We start from the raw sequence: 19,218 nt of genomic DNA on the forward strand, positions 1-19,218 counted from the left end.
TGAATGCCGGTAGCGCGGTCGACGACGAGGTACGAATGAAATCTGCGCGACAAAAGACATCAAATATCCTTTCCTTTGTTGCAGGATCCACGCCACAGGTAACTTTCCCCCCGGGTGCCGGCCACGATCGTTACGAGGAGAATTTCAATGGACCAGCAACGTATGCGGAGCCGTACGTCGAGCGTTATGGTATCAAGAGCGACTTTAGCGGTCGAGAGCCTTTGCATCCCACGCCGCCACGGCCTGGATACGTGCCCACCCTGGGACAGACCCCACCTTCGAGCACGCAGGGCTCCGTGATGATGGTTTATGGCCTGCAGCCGGACAAAGTCAACACCGACAAGCTCTTCAATTTGTTTTGTCTGTACGGAAACGTGACGAAGGTACGTCCCGTTCTCTCACACACGGTATTCACTGTATCGTTTGGCCGCTCAAGGTTGCTGTCCCCACCCTGCCAATTGGATACCCCCACCACTCTGAGGCCTCTCAGTACGAGCCTGTGAGCAGTCCCCTGCTTCTGATCAAAGCAATATCGGTTTTAAGTTTGAGGTTGAATTAATGAAATGGGAGCTTTGTAAAGGGTTGTCTCCGCCTCTAAATACAGGGTGTTCACGCTATCACTTATACAGGGTATTCGTCATACACATACTTTTATACAAGGTGTTCGTTCACCCCTGAAAAAAATTTCAATGGCAGATTCTAGAGGTCAAAATAAGAAGAAAATCAATTTCTTAATTGGGGTTTCGTTAAAAAATAATTCAAAAATTTCAAATCATAATGGAAAAATTACTTTAGGTTGCAGGGGTTAATTACAATTTTGGTGAATAGGCATACCTCCGAAATCCTACGCGTTTTCGGAAAAAAAATTCGAGTAGGTGCAGAAATTTTTCGGTGAAAAAAAAAATTTCAAATCATTCTGAAAAAAATATTTTCCGTTGCGGGGGTCAATTACAATCATTTTTGGTGAATAGACATACCCCCGAAATCCTGCTCAGTTTCGAGAAAAAAATTCGTTACCGAAAATACAATTTCTGGCCAGAAATGTCCGCCCCAATTTTCATGCAAATGTTTAAAACGTCATAACTTCTGAACGGATTAAAGGATTTTAATGTTTAAAAAAGCAAACGACGCGTGTTTTAGTGGAGAATATGTACAAATCGCAAAAATATTCAAAAAGTTGGTCCTTGACCCTGCAAAATGAGAAAAACTCCATAAAAATGGTCCAATTTCCAAACAGCCATAACTCCTACAATTGTGAATATATTTCAATGAAACTTTTTTCTGAAGTAGAGCTCATGGGTACCTACAAAAAAGTATTAGACAACTTTTCTGTAGGGCATCAAACAAAATTACTAAAAATGAAAAACGAATTTTTAAGAAAAATCAACAGGGGGTAGCTGCTGAAATTTTTCGGCGAAATTGAAAAGTTTCAAATCATTACAAAAAAAATATTTTCCGTTGCTGGGGTCAATTGCAATAATTTTTGGTCAATAGACATACCCCCAAAATCCTACGCACTTTCGAGAAAGAAATTCAAGTAGCTGCTGAAATTTTCGGCGAAATTAAAAAATTTCAAATCGTTCTAAAAAAAATATTTTCCGTTGCGGGGGTCAATTGCAATCATTTTTGGTCAATAGACATATCCTGAAAATCCTATGTGCTTTCGAGAAAAAAATTCATTACCGAAAATACAATGTCTGACCATACCTCTAGCCGTTTCCCTTAAATTTCTTGCGTATCTTTAAAACGTCATAACTTCTGAACGGATTGAAGGATTTTAATGTTTAAAAAAGCAAACGACGCGTATTTTAGTGAAGAATATGTAAAAATTCTAACAATATTGGAAAAATTGTTCCTTGACACCGTAAAGTGAGAAAAACCCCATAAAAATGGTCCAATTTTCAAACGACCATAATTCTTACAATAGTGAATATATTTCAATGAAACTTTTTTCTGAAGTAGGACTCATATGTACCTACAAAAAAGTATTAGACAACTTTTCTATAGGGCATCAAACAAAATTACTAAATTTTTTGGCGAAATTGAAAAGTTTCAAATCATTCTGGAAAAATTATTTTCGATTGCAGGGGTCGATTACAATCATTTTTGGCGAATAGACATATCCTCGAAATCCTAACCATTTCCGAGAAAAAAATTCGAGTATATGTACATACTTGTCAACAAAATTAAAAAATTTCATCTATGACGTAAAAAAAATATATGGCATTCCATTTAAAAAATGAAAGGTCACCTTCATTTCTTGCAAAATAATATAATTATACAAAATTGATAAACACTGTCTTATTGATCATAAAAAACTATACAACTTTTTCCTCTCTCATTGTTTTCTAATCGCAATAATTTTCGGAAAAGTTGCCGGTTAGTAATAACGTGAACACCCTGTATAATTATTCGTATATTCGTAGAAATTTCCCAGTCTAATTATAACTTATAAATCTTATATTTTAACGATTTAAAAAATAAACATATTCGTGTATCTCGTTATCTCATAAGTGTCACATATAGTTGATCATAGCTCAACACATTTTAACATTTTTTGAAATCTATGAATATACTCTCAAACTATAACATTGTTATAAAATTATCAACCCCTAGACCTAATCTTTGACCTCGATCTAATTTCGAGCAATTTTTCAAAACTACTATTTTAATATGTCAGGCTCGCTATTAAGCACATAACATTATTTAAAAAATAAAAAATTTTTTCCCTACCCTTCATACAAATTAAAATGTTTAAAATATTCCTGAATCTGAAATTTAAAAAAATGACGAGTGAAATATTTTCGAGGGTATTCCCGTTGATTCCAGTTTTATTTTTCTGAGACGTTAAGAAACATATTTTGTAGAAAATCGTTGCCAGAGAATCGAGTAACGCTCGTTGGACGTTCTGTTGCAGGTGAAGTTCTTAAAGACGAAAGAGGGTTGCGCCATGATCCAGATGGGCGACAGCATAGCTGTAGAACGGTGTTTACAGAATCTGAACAACGTCACGATCGGGACGGACGGCAGGTTGCAGCTGGGTTTTTCGAAACAGGCTTTCCTCTCAGACGTAACCAACCCCTACATTCTGCCTGACAAGACAGCGAGCTTCAAGGATTTCACGGGAAGCAAGAATAACAGGTAACACTCCTGTCTACTAGAATATTCTAGCTCCCTTTCCAAAGCTGCTATTTTCGGATTAGCCTCTTTACCGATTACGTTCTACTCCCGATTTGTTGACCTCGTTTCTAGCTTTCTCCACTTTTGATTACCAAAATCTCATCGATCTCGCGACGAATCTGCTTCGTTTCTAATCAGCTTTCAAGTAGCGACACCGACGGTGAAGGAACGTTAACGAGAAGCGGGGGACGATCGTTTCCTGTCGGCGAAAATTCTGTATGGAACGCTGTAGTTCCCGATGTAAAGCAATTAATGATGTTCTTCCTTCCGCCACCGCGGGTATAGCAATATTTACTCGATGAAAACTTAATTGCGTCCGGGTTTTTGAAAGTTCCTTGGGGCAGCCTTGGGATCCTGATTGCGAGAAATTAATTACAAGCTTTCGCGAACTTCAAAAGGAATTTGAATGTACGTCAGAAATAGTTCCGCCTCGGTGGAATTCGGGAATCGGTTCGTCTGTTTGCGATGGTGTTAGTACAAGACTGTTAAAATCCAGCAACGACTCATTACTTGGAAAGAACATTAATTCACTGTACCCGTCGAGTTTATTTTTGTGGGGAAAGAAACTTCACCAAAAAATTTATTCGAGAAAAAGTAATGATTTCGATCCCCCTTGGAGCCAGTAAAGTGTGAAAGATGACACTTAAAAGACGATATGAGTTCGTTCTTATAACGAACACATGATTCGTAAACTGAATATTTTTATCACTGGGAGAATCCCCCTTAGAATCGGTGAAGCGTGAAGATAATCGAAATATACAATCCTATTGGTCATATGAGACTGCATAACTTTTGCCTGTTTCGTTTTTTCCCAATACTTACTGCTAACGAAAGAAACTAGTAATAGGGTTGAAAGAATTGATATCGTGTGGATGCTTTTCACGGACGAAAAGACGTTCTTTTGTTCTAAACATTTCTCTTGCAATCAAAAGTGTTTCCTGATGAGTTTCAGTTATGATTCTTAAAATGAACACGTGATTCGTAAATTGAACATTTCTATCCCTCCCAATTTGGGGGATCCCCCTTGGAGCTAGTGAAAGACATTTAAAAAACAATGCAAGCTGATTCTTAAAATGAACCCAAGACGTGATTCGTAAATTGAACATTTCTATCCTCAACTTGAAAGGGAAAAATATCTAAACCAATTTTATCGCTACAAGGCAATATTCTATACCGAAATAAGTTGTAAAATTAAACTAGAGGGTCAACAAAGAAGGTGTTACGTATTACTCGTGTCGCTTCTTTAAAGAGAAATCTAATCAACGAACGTCTGGCGTTGTCAATTGCAGGTTCCTAAATCCAGCAATGGCCAATAAGAATAGAATACAGCCACCTTCGAAGATAGTCCACTTTTTCAACACTCCCCCGGATTTAACCGAGGAGACCGTGCACCGTGTGTTCGTCGAACGCGGTATCGAGGCGCCAACGACAGTGAAGCTGTTCCCCCTTAAATCGGAACGATCGTCGTCTGGCCTCATCGAGTTCAGCAGCGTTGGAATCGCGGTGGCCGCCATCATGGAATGCAATCACACAGCACTGGAAAACAGCAGTAAGTATTTACACGTGATCGCTAAAAAATAAACAATATTATTGTGAAACAAAAACGGATAAATTTGAACGTCGATCGCCGAAGAAACGTTATTTTCGCTCACGATCAAATATTTCAAAATCACATTAACACGTTCGTCATGGCGGAGTTAAATCTACTTTATCTGTTACACAATTGCCTCTACGATTTTGTTTACTTTCCGTTTTTCTATTTTCGTACGGAATCCAACTACGCCAAATTTAAATTGTTTAAATATTAAGATCCTTTTACTAATGCACACGCATTGTTAAAACTAATTTTTACATCAGCCTCAGTGGGGATAATAGAGTTTGATCGCTCAAAGTCACCCAGTAATTATTTCCGTCATTTACTATTCAGTTACCCCCGTCACGTCATCCCCTAATTGCAGGTTGAAAAGCATAAACTTGAATACACCCGTTCGCTGTCCCTTATTAATAAATAGTATGACAAACGTGTTCCATAAATAGAAAGCCAAGATTGTCGATCAAATAGTACAATTTCACAACGCAATCACTGATATACTATTGGTGCAACATTAAGCCCATTGCATAAAAAAAGTTCTACAAAAGAGAAAGAAATAATAAAGATATTATCAATCAATCAGGGTTAACAAAAATTCTTTTTCGAATAAAAACTTCAAATGAGAGATAAATTATAAGCAACTTCATCGCTAAAAATATCAATGTTAGAATGAAATGTAATATTTTTAAAAAAGAAATTAAATGGAATATATAAGAAATATTAACACAACATTCGATTGTCTTGTCATGTTGCATTTAAATAATAATGTAAAAAGAGTGGCATAAAAATGGCGATCGGAATTGACATGATTCAGAATTGGGAATCGACACAAAATGGCCAATATTTTTTGCTCCGAGACATAATTCATTGCACTCTGCGTCATAAAAAAAGATGACCTAACCAGTATTAATTCACGATTCCCAGTCGTCCCATTCTTCGAACCTTCGCGATTGATTTAGACCAAGGGACGGCAAAACTTTTCTGATAACGGTTGAATAATACAAATTTCGAACTTTGCGGTCAAGAAGCAATGTCGAAGAAATTATCTATAATACATATTCATAAAAAGAGATGGTGAACAAAATATGTTCTGTTTTTGTATTATCAACGTACCGAATATACCTAGATAAACAGATTTTTTGAGAAATTAGCAAGTATTCTTTAAAATTTTTTAAACGAGCCTGCGTTATATTAATATTACTCTATCAGTATTAAAAAATTCATTAAAAAACGTTCTTATCTTTCTCACTCTTAACCCATAAATTTAGTTTTTATTTATAATTAATATTGTGGTCTATTTTGGGAAAAGATGATATCGATTAAGGGTTGAAATAGTAGATAGGGTCCAGTTAGCTCAGAATAGAGCAACAAAAATAATTGACTAATTTTAGTGAGGAAAACTGAAAACGTGATAAAGATAGTCGAGATCCATTATGTCTGTATTATCTTTACAACACATTTAGAAAAGATCATGATAGTTTTTCATCGCGTTTCTTTTATTCTAAGTTAGATACATTTCTGATTAAAAATTTTGAATTGCTTGGAATCTAAAAAGAGAAAGTCGAAAATGTTAAAATATTTAATTAGGTTATTAAAAACTATTATAATATATATTCTTTGTAAAAAAAAGCTATGCTTGAAATATTACTATCACAAAAAATTACCACTCTAAAACGTATAACAATTTTGACATTATACTTTAAGCATAACGAGTTTGCAATTTGTATTAATTGGAACAAACCATGTAATATATAAACGAAAAAGGTACGCACAGTCCGAGAGAAAATTAAGTGGGCAGGCAGCGAAATTAGTTATTTATCAAGTTTAACGAAAACAGTACCGTTGGTAGAAACTTCACTTTTATTTTAATTTTATGTATTATATATATATATGCTTATGATACACTGAATATTCAATCAGTAATTGAAATCAATATTAACAATATCGTACGAGCAAATTGTTCTTAATGAACAAGGCAACCAATTGAAAAGAGACAAAATTGAGTAGACATGTTATGAAGAACATATAAATAATTTATATTATTATCAATTTATAACGAATATAATAATTTCAAATTAATATTTATCATTACTGTCTTCTGCTATAGTTACTGTTTCCAAACGTCGCGTATACTATTTATTAATTTTTCAATATAATCTTTATCGATATTTTCAAATGCTTGCTACAAGCTGTTAAAAAATTCTATTTTGTTTCATTGCTTATTTAGTGGAACCTCAGCATCTAAAACGCTTCGTAAATTCTCGATTAGATTCGAAGTGTCCATTGGGGTACTCTTATGTTATAATCTTCAAAGAATTTCTTACTTTTCTTGGCTGTGAATTGTTATCATGTTGCAAGATGAATTACTCGTCACGATCCATTTTTAATATTTCTCTTTGTAAACTTTCATTTATCATGTTAATGTTTTTTTAGCATTCACTATTTCCTCTATACTAAACAATATTGGTATTTTACAAAGATGAGTTGATAAAAGATTCGTCAAGATTCAATTTTTCTATACAACTAGCCGCGTCTTTTTTTTTTTAGTAATGACTTTAAAAAACTATCGTATGGCTTACGTATAATTGAATAGTATTTCAATTCAATTGCTTTTTGCTTCAGCTTATAGTCATTGTTGAGACGTTCATTTGACATTCACGATAACAACCAAAGTTAATCAGAATTTAATATGCAAAAATTGCAATCATAAAAACAACTAAAACAACATGTATTTAACAAAAACTCATGATCATCGTGATTGCTTTAAATGGGACCATATATTTTTAACTTCATAAAGTGTCAGATGCCAGGTTTTTCCATGAATTTACACATAGAAATGTTTAAGTATCATTTTCGTTGCATACATTATAAAAATATCAAGTTTATCTTTTCATTGCCTTAACATTACTTATAAATTGTATCGAAGATGCAGATCCAGTCAAAAATGAAGCTAATTTTAGAACAAAACATTTAATAGAATTGCAAAAAGCTCATACTCAACTTATGCCTATATCTGAGCCCTTATAATGTTCAACACTGGTTGAAACCCCCATTGATACAACTAATTCTTAAGAATGTTATTCTGAAAAAGGGTCCATGAGAAAAAGATTGGAATCTGAAATATAATTGTAAATTCAATTACAAGTATACCTATCTCAAATTACTTTCCTACGATAATACCTATAATGCATTTGTGGTATCATCTCCCATGCTCGCCACCAGAGGGGTCGCGCTCTCACAAGCGCTCGACAGCCCCCTCCGTTACTATATATACACTCCCCGACCGACTTCCCAATATCGTCGTCTAAGTCAGGGCCTGCTAAAAAGCCTTACCGATAAGTCCACTAGCAGGCCTCTTCTTTCCTTTTTTACTCTCTTACGATTTTTCTCGAGATCCTACCACCAGCGAAGCAGCGCCATACATTATTCCGCGACCCCTACGTCCGAGATAAATAAGAAATTTACTAATTTAAGTTTAAGTATTAAGAGCCACCAATTCCCTCGTGTTTGCTTTGCAATGCTAACTATATATTCCAAACTCTGTTTCAGACGGCAAGTTCCCGTACATCATGAAGCTTTGTTTCTCGTCGTCCCGCACCATACCCACCAGTTTCCCGCCAAGCAGCGGCAGCACATCGAGCAATTCCGCCGGTAATGGCCACGTCAAAATGCAGCAGGACTCGGAATAGAACGGCGAGGTCCAGGGCCAGCAGCGTCAGCGTCAGCGCCAGCGTCCCTCTCTCGCCCTGCACCCGTTGTGTGCCCCGACGGGCACGGCCCTGCACCCAGCCGCAGCGATCACACTTTCCCCGGTTTTACCGCCGCCCGTGCCGCCACCTTTGCCGCCCACCTGCGTCCTGATCGCCACGCCGACGCTCTATCCGACCGTGCCGCCGCCGCCGCCGCCCCCGCTGTCTACGTTCTGGCCGTACTGAGGGGAGGAGCGGGCCTATCCGACGCACGAGGGGCAAGGAACCTCGTCGACGTCTTCTTCTACTCCTCCGCCTCGCCTCGTAACCATCATGGCGAAATGGATCGCGGACCGCTGGTCGCTGGACAGATTTTAATTTCGAAGGTCGACGACCTATCGACGCCAGTTCCGAGGACCAACGAGCGATCGTCGCTTGGCGCGGTGCTCGGATGAATTTCGTGGATCGTCTCGTCATCGAACAGGATGGAACCGGCGCGTCGAACGGCCAGGCTGCTGCTGCACGATGGTCAATCGAGGATCATCCCGTCGGCCAAAAAGAGTCAGGCGACAACCGAGAGGCAGCAAATCGTTTCTGATATTACACGCCGCTGCTCCGTGTATCTCTTTATTATTTTTTCTTTTCTTTTCGTCTCCTTTCTTCGTTCTTCTGTTTCTTCCTGTTGTTTCGGCGAGGTTCGGGTACAGACGCGTGTGCCAGCGTCAGTATTAAATTGTCGAGACGGCGCTGCGAGCCCGACGTTCTTCGCGGTAGCTTCTTTCCTTACGTGGGACGCGCGAGGATCGATCGTGAAGGAACCGTCAGTGTAAATAATAGCTTCGGGAGAGACCGCCGTCCGATGGGAGTTCGCCACCCAGGGACTGGACCAGCGGAACGGCCACGTTCCGTGGGAAATCATCGTGCAACGACTCGCTCAGATTCTCGACTTCCGTTAGATACTTGTAACTTTCCACCGTTCAGACAGTAAAAGGCTTCCGAAAATCAGAAAGAGAATACCTCCAACTGCTTGGTTGCCAGAAGATCGCTAGATTATATTAGCGACTTCTAGTTACAGTTCAAAACCGTGCAGTACCTGATCAATCGCTGTTCGACTCGATCAAACAAGTGGAATGGCATTCCACTGTCTCTCATTGACCATCGTTAAGAAAGCTCGCTAGTTTCTCCAAACCCTAAAAAGCATCGTCCTACGGTCGAGAAGCGGTCGACTAGGTTTGTCAAACCTTCAAACATCGTCCAACGAAAAGTCGAGGGCCCGAGCGAGCTCTGGTCCCAAAATCCGGGGCCCAGCGTGTACAACGTTTCGCACGGCGGCGTTTGTTCTCTTCTCCCCCAGTGTATGGGCGCGCGTACACGGTACACGTGCACACACACACACGCACATGGGCATACACAAACACAACACACATGCACACAAACACAGGTATACACGAATTAAAACCGTGAAAGACACCTCCACGATTTCGAGGCCGAGTGCACCGCGTTCCTCGTTGTCCATTTCATGGGATCCAATAAATCGGAGGTTCCTCATTGACCATTAGAAAACTACACGCTGGATACAGTGTCAATAGAGAGTGTTCAGAGGATCTGAATCAATTGTGCTCCGAGAACGTTGAACAAGTTTTATCGATGAAGCCTACGAACGTGTATCGCGCGATTCAACGCCTCCGACTCGCGAGAATCTTTTTCCTACGCGCGGTTCTTCGATCCTGTATGGCTGCGTTGCGTACACACCCTCCGTGTATGCACACTCGCGTGCACGTTTATCGCGAGTGGAAAGAAAGATCAGTTTCGGTTTGACTCTCGAGTAGCCAGGGTATTTATTTATCATTTGAACTGAAATTTAATTGACACACTTTCCACAGGCGAAGACTAGGAAAATATGACATACATTTATGAGTAAGGAAATATAGAGTTTGGCAGACTCTTTATGCCTCACTGGGAATATAATACGAATTATTTTTAAATTAAATTAAAATTAAGTAGATATGGTATCTACGGAAGGACTTTCAAACATGGCTGACCACCCGGCTACATAGGGGACTCTGGATAACGGCGACTAATTTTTGCTTGGTCACAGGCTTAACGAAACTACTGGCACTTCTTTCCAGGACCGAGTTCTTCTTTCTGTTTGGAATATATGAATTTTTGCATATAAATATGCATATTTGCGTTTCCCCGTTGTTTGAGAATTTGATTTTGCCACGCTAGGAAAGAACGACGAAGGTGAAGCTTCTCGCGAGTCTCGGCCGATAGCAAACGAAAGAGATAGAGAAGACACGATATAAAAAGAATGTCGTCAATGACACGTGTGCTTTGTCGACGAGAAGAAACGAGTAATCATCGTTTATCGTCCCCCGTTGATTCTTCGAGGAAAGAGAGAAAGAAAGATTGAAGAAATAATAAGAAGTATCCCTAAATCCTCCCCCAAGCTGTAGTGTTCAGGTTGCGACGACGACTCGGTTACCCGTGCTTGCTGAAGGACGAAGAGAAACGAGAGAGATTTTTAAGGAGAAAACGAAGAAAAGACAAGCCGACCGGAACGATGGTAATTTTCACTTCAAGCACCTCGTACACTATTGATCAGATCGCGGACTGTGAAATGAATTTTATATGAAGACAATGAAGTCGACGACACACAATATATTAGCGAGTCCCTCGGCAATATTTTGTCGGGCCGGGGGACGTTTTTATAATGAAAAGGTTTTAGATCTCCGATTTAAAAGCGATAAAAAAAAAAAAGTAATAAGATAAATAAAGTAAACGTTGTGTTTTCGAAGCGAACCAAATGATTACTAAATAAATATAGAGACTCGTGACTCGGCCATACGTAACGTAAGATAATAAAGAGAAAAAAAAAAATGAGCTACGTTACATCCCCTCCCCCTCTGCCCCCCCTCTTTAAGATGCGTGAAAATAATCCGCCACTTTTGTCCATTGATAATCGTGAGAGAGAGAGACCTAAACAAAATGAGATATAACTTAAATAAGCAACAAAAAAAAAAATGTTTATATTCGAGGCAATATTTGTTACAATACAACTATAGAGGATAAGTTGTATACCGTTAAGGGGCTCAGTACACAAAGCGAGGATCCTTGTTGATTGCCGTAATAAGAATGGTGAAAAAAAAAAAGGGAAAATGATAATTAAATAAGAGGACGAAAGGATGATGAGACAACGTACGATCTGTAACCAACGAAAATATACACGTTGTGCGTTGCTGCTGACAGTTTCGGTTAAATAGAAGCTTATCGATCGTAATAAAGTGATATATAATAATATATATCGACGCGAGAGAAACAATGGTACTAAGCTAAGGAATTAAGAAGAAAATAAAAATGATAAACAAACATACAAATTAAAAAAAAGCAAAGGTGCACACCGAAACGATGTGCTTCGATGATCGTTAACGTTCATCTGTCGTTTATTGTTTTCGATTCCTGTTCACGATTGTGTTCTGTTCCACGGTTAAATAGATTAAATCTTTTTTTTTTTTTCATTCTTCGTTCTATTAAGCCTCCGACGCGGAGGACTGTAAAATTGTTTTTACATCACATTCTCATATTTTTATTATCGATAAGAACCGTCTATTAATATTACTATTATTATAATTACGATTATTATTATTATTATGGTTATTATCATTAATTATTATTAATTTTCGCTGTTGCGTAACTACATATACGATTGTAACAGTATAGGTTTCACGGTAGAGTAATGATACATCACGTTTTAATCCGACGAACCTGGGAAATTTCGTTTCATATAGTGAGCAGGACCTAACGCGTAAGGTATAAAAAAAAAGTGAAAAAAGATGTAGGTATAAATAAGCAGCTAGGACTTGTAATCATATCATAACGTTTTGTAGATAATATTATATGTGATCTGCGGAGTATGGCGTTTAAATCAAGAGTGTATCGTCTCGTAATTCGTGTGCTGATACATGACAAGAATGTAGTAGAAGAATCCTTGTTCAAACGCGAGTCGGACTCCGAGTCGAGTCCAATTTCTGTTTCCTTGTCGTTTTTTAGGCGATCGAAGCGAGAACGCAATTTTATCCTCGGCTAACACGTAATTCTTTGAGAATGAATCTGCAGCGTAGAGAGAGGCATTCGATTAACCAGGTCCTCTTTTATCTCTTCTTTTTTTTTTTTTTTTAAATCGCGAGAATTAGACATCGATTTTTTGACTTTCATAACGCTTCAGCATACGTGTGTGATAGTATTCGTAAATCCATAATACGTGCCCATTCCTGATTATAATATTCCATGGTGACGAGACGAGCGAAACGAGGCTGAGAAACGAACCGGGATACCAAACGAAATAAAGACGAAGGATACACGACGAATGCAAAAAGAGAAAAGAAAAGGAAGGAAAGGATAGACGGATGCACCTTCGTTTTTGAGGAATTATCTATAATTATAGACGTCTCGTTTCGCTAGGGAATAGAGAGCTGATACGTGTATCTTCGGCTGAACGATGCCCTCCTGATGAAAATCCCCGCTCCAACGTGTGGGTGTACAGTAGGTACACGTTACGAGAACAAAAGAGTGACAGATAGACGTAAAAATGAAGTAAGAAAGATGCAAAAAACGCGTACGTATTCGAGAGGTCAAGCACGCATGCCAGACTGTCGCTTATTTTCTGACGCTTTACCTGTACCATTGAGCGTGGCGAAATAAACAAAACGAAAACTGATAAAAACAAAAAAAATAAATTGTTACACGTAGTACACGTTACAACGAACACACTTCGAGAAAAAAAAAACACGTTCTCCTGTAATTTCTAAACTGGAAACCCGTCAAAAGCGCGGTATACGCAAAGCAAAAGCAACAAGTTTCAAAAGAACGTCCCACGATCCTATTTTCCGTTCATCTCTTCGTTTCTCGCGACAAACATGGCCGACACCTTTACATTTAGCTCTTCCCAGCGTCGTGTACGATTTAAAATTTCACTCAGAGTCTACAGACACCGCGTTTCTACACATTTTGGCGAACACGTTTTTCTAAACACGCGGAGCGTCTCAGTCGCGGCCGAATAAATTGGCCATTCGAGACTATCCAAGGTCACTGTCCCCACCGCGCCGTCTGGCTACCCCCACCGCTTCCGTATTTCGGCTATTACCATACTCGGTGAAAGAAACATAGCGAAGAAGGCGAGAAAACGAATTTCTGTACACTTTTTAGGGCAATACGCGTCGAACGAACATTTGACAGATTTATTATCAGTGCTATATTCCATCCACCGAGTATTCACGCTGGTGTAGTGTAAGGGTTGGAGTGATTCAAAATTGGGAGGAAGGGGGGATGGCCTCGAGCAGTCGATTTAGTTACAAGTACAGATAAGAATTAGTGGTACGACCGATGGTTTTTAAGCGATAGTTGGCTGTCTCTCGGAGACTGAGCGCCTAGAACGACCGACGACGGAAGGGTTAAATTTAAAGACGCGTCCAACCGATACCCCCGAGCGCTGTGCCGTCGGGGGATGACGGGTCTCCGGGTGTACGGGTTCCGGAGGCTCGCCAAGACGCCGCGCGTCGTGTTCCGGACGACGAAGGGACGCCCCAAGATCTTGTTCGTCTTGTATCTTTCTCACAGGTCCCGCTGTACATAGCTTTTATTCTCTCTCTCCGGTCGATACGCAACATCGTCGCTAGAAAATAAAAAAAAATAATAATAATAATGAAGATGAAGATCCACAGCCCGCTTTTACAAACGATACGGGAAACGATGTACAGAAAAAATGCCTGTCGTCCGGAATACAATTTTCTCGTAATACTCGTGCGCGCGCGCGTCCTCGTCCCCCGATAGGAACAGAGATTCTTCTATGTACAAAAATCAAATTGTAACTGTAGCATGTAGAAGAGAGTCTGTAATGAATACAGTATTCCAGGTAGTGTCTAGCACTGTGTAAACACGATGAATAAGCATTAATACACTCAGACATACGGAACTCGAGGTTGTAAAGAAAAGCCATCTGTGTCGATAATTATAAAAGAAAAAAAAAAAAAGAAGAAGAAAAAAGTGGCGAACGTTTGTTTAAATCTTACCACGAAATACATATCCCATCTATATGTATATATTTGCAGTCGCATGAGAATTTCAAACTATATTGATATGATTGATTGTGTAATTATTATTAGTATTATTGCGATGATATGATGATGATTATTATTATTAGTTATTATTATTAGTTATTATTATTATTATTGATTATTGATTATTGATTATTGATTATTATTTATGGTTCCGATTTTGTGAAAATTGGAACGAATAAGTATGTTACGATATCGATATTGCGTTTAAGGCGTTAGGTTTAATGTTTGTAGTTAGGTAATTAAGTAGTTCGGAGAGTAGGTACATATCGTTAATATTGTTATTGATTAATAGTGTTGCGATAAAGGTGTTACTGCCGGTGCGCTTTGATTTCTTTTGTGCGCGAAGGCTCGTTGCACCCGTCGCCGATAAACGCGAGCGTGGGAGCTTGAGATCTATCAGCATTTGTGGCCAAACGAAAATAAAAGAAGAAAAAAAAAAAAGAAAAGTTAAAAAAAAAAAACATGTACCTGTGCTAATGTCGATTTCTCGAATTAGTCTCGAAGAGGCGTCGTTCTGGTCTCGCCAACACTACCCTCGGAGTAATTATATTTTTATGCGATCAACACCACCGCCGACGATGTTTTCGTACTCGAAGTCAGGCTTCCAAATGTTTCCATACGAGAAAAGAGAAAAAAAGGAAAACCAACGTTTCCAAACATATTCTTTACGCTGTAAGCATCGCTGCCTAAATTTTACCAGTTTCGTTTCCGGCGTGGAAGACCATCTCGAGTACGACGTCGGCGTTAATCCTTAGAAATTAGACGACGCTGGGCCAAGCAAAACAAACCAAAGCGCAGTAACCTTTTTAGCGAGCACTCCTTCCCCTCTAAGTATTACCAAGTAACATATACCTGTCCCACATATCAGATCTTACGTATCCCAAGCACCACCATGCGTCATATCAATGTTTCTAAGCATTAGTCTTTATAATGTACCCTTTTACCGATCGTTTCTTCCCTACCTACCTTTTTGCCTCCCTTTTCGGCGCCCCCTGATAAAATTTTCGATCGTACGTCCAACTTTATCCCCCCCCCTCCCCCCTCCTCTCCCGAATCCCTTCTCGCCGGTTCCTTTTTATCCGTCATCCTCCTCCCACCTCGTTATTGTACATCTGAGCCAGAAGGGTCTCTATGCTCTGTCTTCCCATCGCTGCGTCAAAAGACAAACTAGATGTAATAAGATTTGTTGACTGTATACATTATTATACATTGATTGTACACGCATCAGCAACGCCACACGACACCCCAGTACACCCTCACACCGACACCACACTACACACCGAGGATAATACTCACGACACTCGCCGAGGAACACAACCGACACACAAGCCACTGCGTCAGGATAGTCCAAGATGGATCGGTAATGCTAATCGTCGCGTCCCGAAATCCACTTGCGTAGCCAACCGTTCGCGGACCACGCGGATTATTGCGATTTCCGGATCGATACGGACGCCTGGCGTCCATTTCATGGCTCTCCTGCACTGAGACGGACGTCCAGCATCGAATATCGTACGCGTGCAAGCAATTTCAGCGACGTGAATTTCAGCTTAGCCCTGCTGTTCTCTTCAAAATAAAATCGAATCTTTCGTGGGTGTTTCTTAACATTTGTTTCGTATGTTTTCACGAAAGCACTGTCCTAAAAGAACTCGCGTTGTCGAAAGAAAACACGCGAAAGGGGAACAAACAGCAGAGTCAAGCTTCATTGACGTATCTTTTAAGTGGCATAACATTTTACGTTTAAAATTATTATCACACATATTGGTGAATATATAGGAGTTTTAAATGGAACAAATACATTTTGTTGTACATTACTTGCAAAAAAATTTCCAATCCGTTGCCCTGGCGAAAATTATTTTTGAAAACTATAGAATTTTTTTAAAAATAGAGTATTAAATATTTTTGGTGTCTCTCGATCACAAAATATGTCTGCCGTAAGGGTTCAAAATTTTAGCGCTATAGTTAATTTGAAACTTTTAATTCCTCGACGCTTTTTGTCCCCGAATTTATTAAATCATGATTCTAATTTTAGTATAGACGCGTTGCAAACTGGTTTGGCAATATGTTCTGTAAATATTGTTTTCATCGACTACTTTATTGTACAATCGGAGATCCTGTTCAAGATTGAAATTTTACTACCGAAGAATTGTCTCTTTTTGACACGTTCGTCAAGGGATGATTTTATTTTTTATCTAATCGATCATTGTAGTTTTAACGTTTTGCACGCGCACGGAGAAATATTTTAGGTAATAATCGACGAGTCCAACGAATTTATAATTGCTTCGAACAGTCGTATCGATCCGAAATCGTTAAGATCGACGTTGTCGCGGGATCCAGGGACACGCGCGAAAGAGTTTCCGTTCTCCGGGACGTTTCGATAAAACCGGAAGCTGTTGTTCGAAATTCTCAGTCACCCCCGGAGTCCATTCGCAAGTATCCACGATCAAGTCGAGCATTAGCCATCCATGATTAGCCTGTGATGTCGCAGAGGGCGTTCATTTCGGAACATCATACTTCAGATACGACACGTAGCAACGATCCCATGATTAAAATACACCGTGTCCACGTCAAAAACTTGGAGAAGTCACCACAAAAAAAAAAAAGAAAAAAAAAATACACAGAGGCCAAGCGAAACAAGAGACACACACTCCAATTATGATTACTCTTTAAAACGAAAACAAACAAAAAAAAAAAAGAAAATAATAATAATAATAATTAATGATGTAATGTGTATATTAATACTGTATGTCGTACGCTCTAATGTTGTTTGAAGAGTTATTTGCGAGTCAATTATCTGTGCCTAGCAGCCCTGTGCACCCTATCAAATGTACCACCGTTCAGATGAAAAATTAAAAATAATAATGGGAAAAAAAAAGTGAAAGATACTGATTGAACCAAACGCATTAAAACTATTAACAAAAAAATGAAAACAACAAAACGAACGAAAAAAAAAAAGTATATATCACACTCACACGCATATACGCGCATAGAGAAATATACATATATATAAGTACATGCATACTTATATGTGTGTGTGTATATATATATGTGCATAGTTCGAGGCAGACTACCGAGTACACGCACGTGTTTCTCGCGACGGCAACAATATATATATATATATGTATATATGTATATATGTATATATATATATGTATGTATATATATATATATAAAACAACCACAGCAAACAGTAAACATCGTTAACAACAAATGAAAAGTGAACTGAAAATAAAAAGACAAGAGATGGAAAATAAATACAAAAAACTTGCACCCTGTATACATAGTTCGCACAATGATCTGTTCCTATTTTGGAATCAGTTTTTTCGGATTTGCCAAGAATGTATATCTACAGATTCTATATTAAAAAAAAAATATATATATATAAATATAAATATAGAAAAACTGATTATGAAATATAAGTATTGAAATCCATAGTTCTGGAATTGTTACCCTTTTTCGAAACCGGTTGTCCGATCATGTGTGCACCCGCGGTGTTGAGATAGAGTGTGTGTGAGAGAGAAAATAACAAATATCGCAGAGAACGCGTGTCACCGTTCGTAACTCGCTTTCTCAAGCTACCAACAGCCTAATGTAACGCCAGAGAAACTTAAAAAAGTAGCGCGTAATACGTCGTTTCGAACGACGTACGCGGTAGTGTCGCCTATTCGTGCATCGAGACCATTGTAATCGATCTCTCGAAACCCGCCAGAACGGTTGTTTCTAGTTAGAAACGTGAAGATCACGAGACCAAGATAAGATTTAAAGAAACCACGAGGAATAAAATAAAAATTATATAAAAAAAAACAAAAAAAAAAAAAGTGAAAAAAGACGAAAGGGAGAAAGAGAACTCGTTTCAAAATGGCGCGCGAACCGCTCGTTCGGGGTACCGCTTTGTAACGTGTCCTTTAAGTGTAGCGCACCGTGAGCGAAAAAAAAAAAATAATAAAAATTATTAAAAAAAAGGAAGTTCGAAATCCTCGAGAAACGGCCCGGACGATTTGTCATTGGCGAAACGAGACCAGAGGAGGAATCATCATCGTAGCGCGAACGATCGACGGGGGTGAACGAGACCGATCGCGAACGTCGTGGGTCTCTCATCCCCTATTAGTACGATTAACAAAAAAGTAAATAAATAAATACAAAATCAACAACCGAAACTCTCGAGCGAGACGTGCGACTTCATCGACGTATAAACGCACGAGCCTCGGGATTTTCAACTCGCCCTACACTTGTTAAAAGTGAATACAAACACAAGAGATAATTAATATTATACGTAGACCGTCACACACTGAACACAACAGCACAACCACCACCACGATCCACGCACATCCATATTTATATATACGAATATTGTATGTATATGTGTATAAATTACGAACAGAGAACCCTCACTCATTTTTGTGCGACATTGAACCACACACTCGATTTAACCACACATCCCTTAGGCGTATGTGGGACGCTTGTATGTGTGTCTAAGAGAAACTAAACGCAAGAAAATCGATACCTGCTTCGAGCTCTGTGTTCACGAAACGCGAACAAGACCGCTTGTCGTGATCGGCTTTAAAAAATCAACCCTTCCCCCCTCCAACGTCCCCGTTCCGATTAACTTATCGACGAAATCGCGTCGCGAATTAGAAACGAGAGA

At 39.0% G+C, this 19,218-nt stretch overlaps 1 protein-coding gene across 2 annotated transcripts in view; it reads left to right on the top strand.

The window, feature by feature from the left end:
* Sm (heterogeneous nuclear ribonucleoprotein L) overlaps window positions 1-17,967 on the top strand; it is a 282,230-nt gene extending 264,263 nt beyond the window's left edge. For both annotated transcript variants that reach the window (XM_076766982.1, XM_076766983.1), the window contains 4 exons: window positions 85-383; window positions 2,918-3,141; window positions 4,470-4,729; window positions 8,321-17,967. In XM_076766982.1, coding sequence (XP_076623097.1) covers window positions 85-383; window positions 2,918-3,141; window positions 4,470-4,729; window positions 8,321-8,460 — 923 coding nt within the window. In that variant the 3' untranslated portion in view covers window positions 8,461-17,967. The remainder of the gene's footprint in view (window positions 1-84; window positions 384-2,917; window positions 3,142-4,469; window positions 4,730-8,320) is intronic.
* The last annotated feature ends 1,251 nt before the right edge of the window (window positions 17,968-19,218 follow it).

This window comes from Colletes latitarsis, chromosome 6, assembly GCF_051014445.1.
Source record: "Colletes latitarsis isolate SP2378_abdomen chromosome 6, iyColLati1, whole genome shotgun sequence".
Taxonomy (NCBI): Eukaryota; Metazoa; Arthropoda; class Insecta; order Hymenoptera; family Colletidae; genus Colletes; species Colletes latitarsis.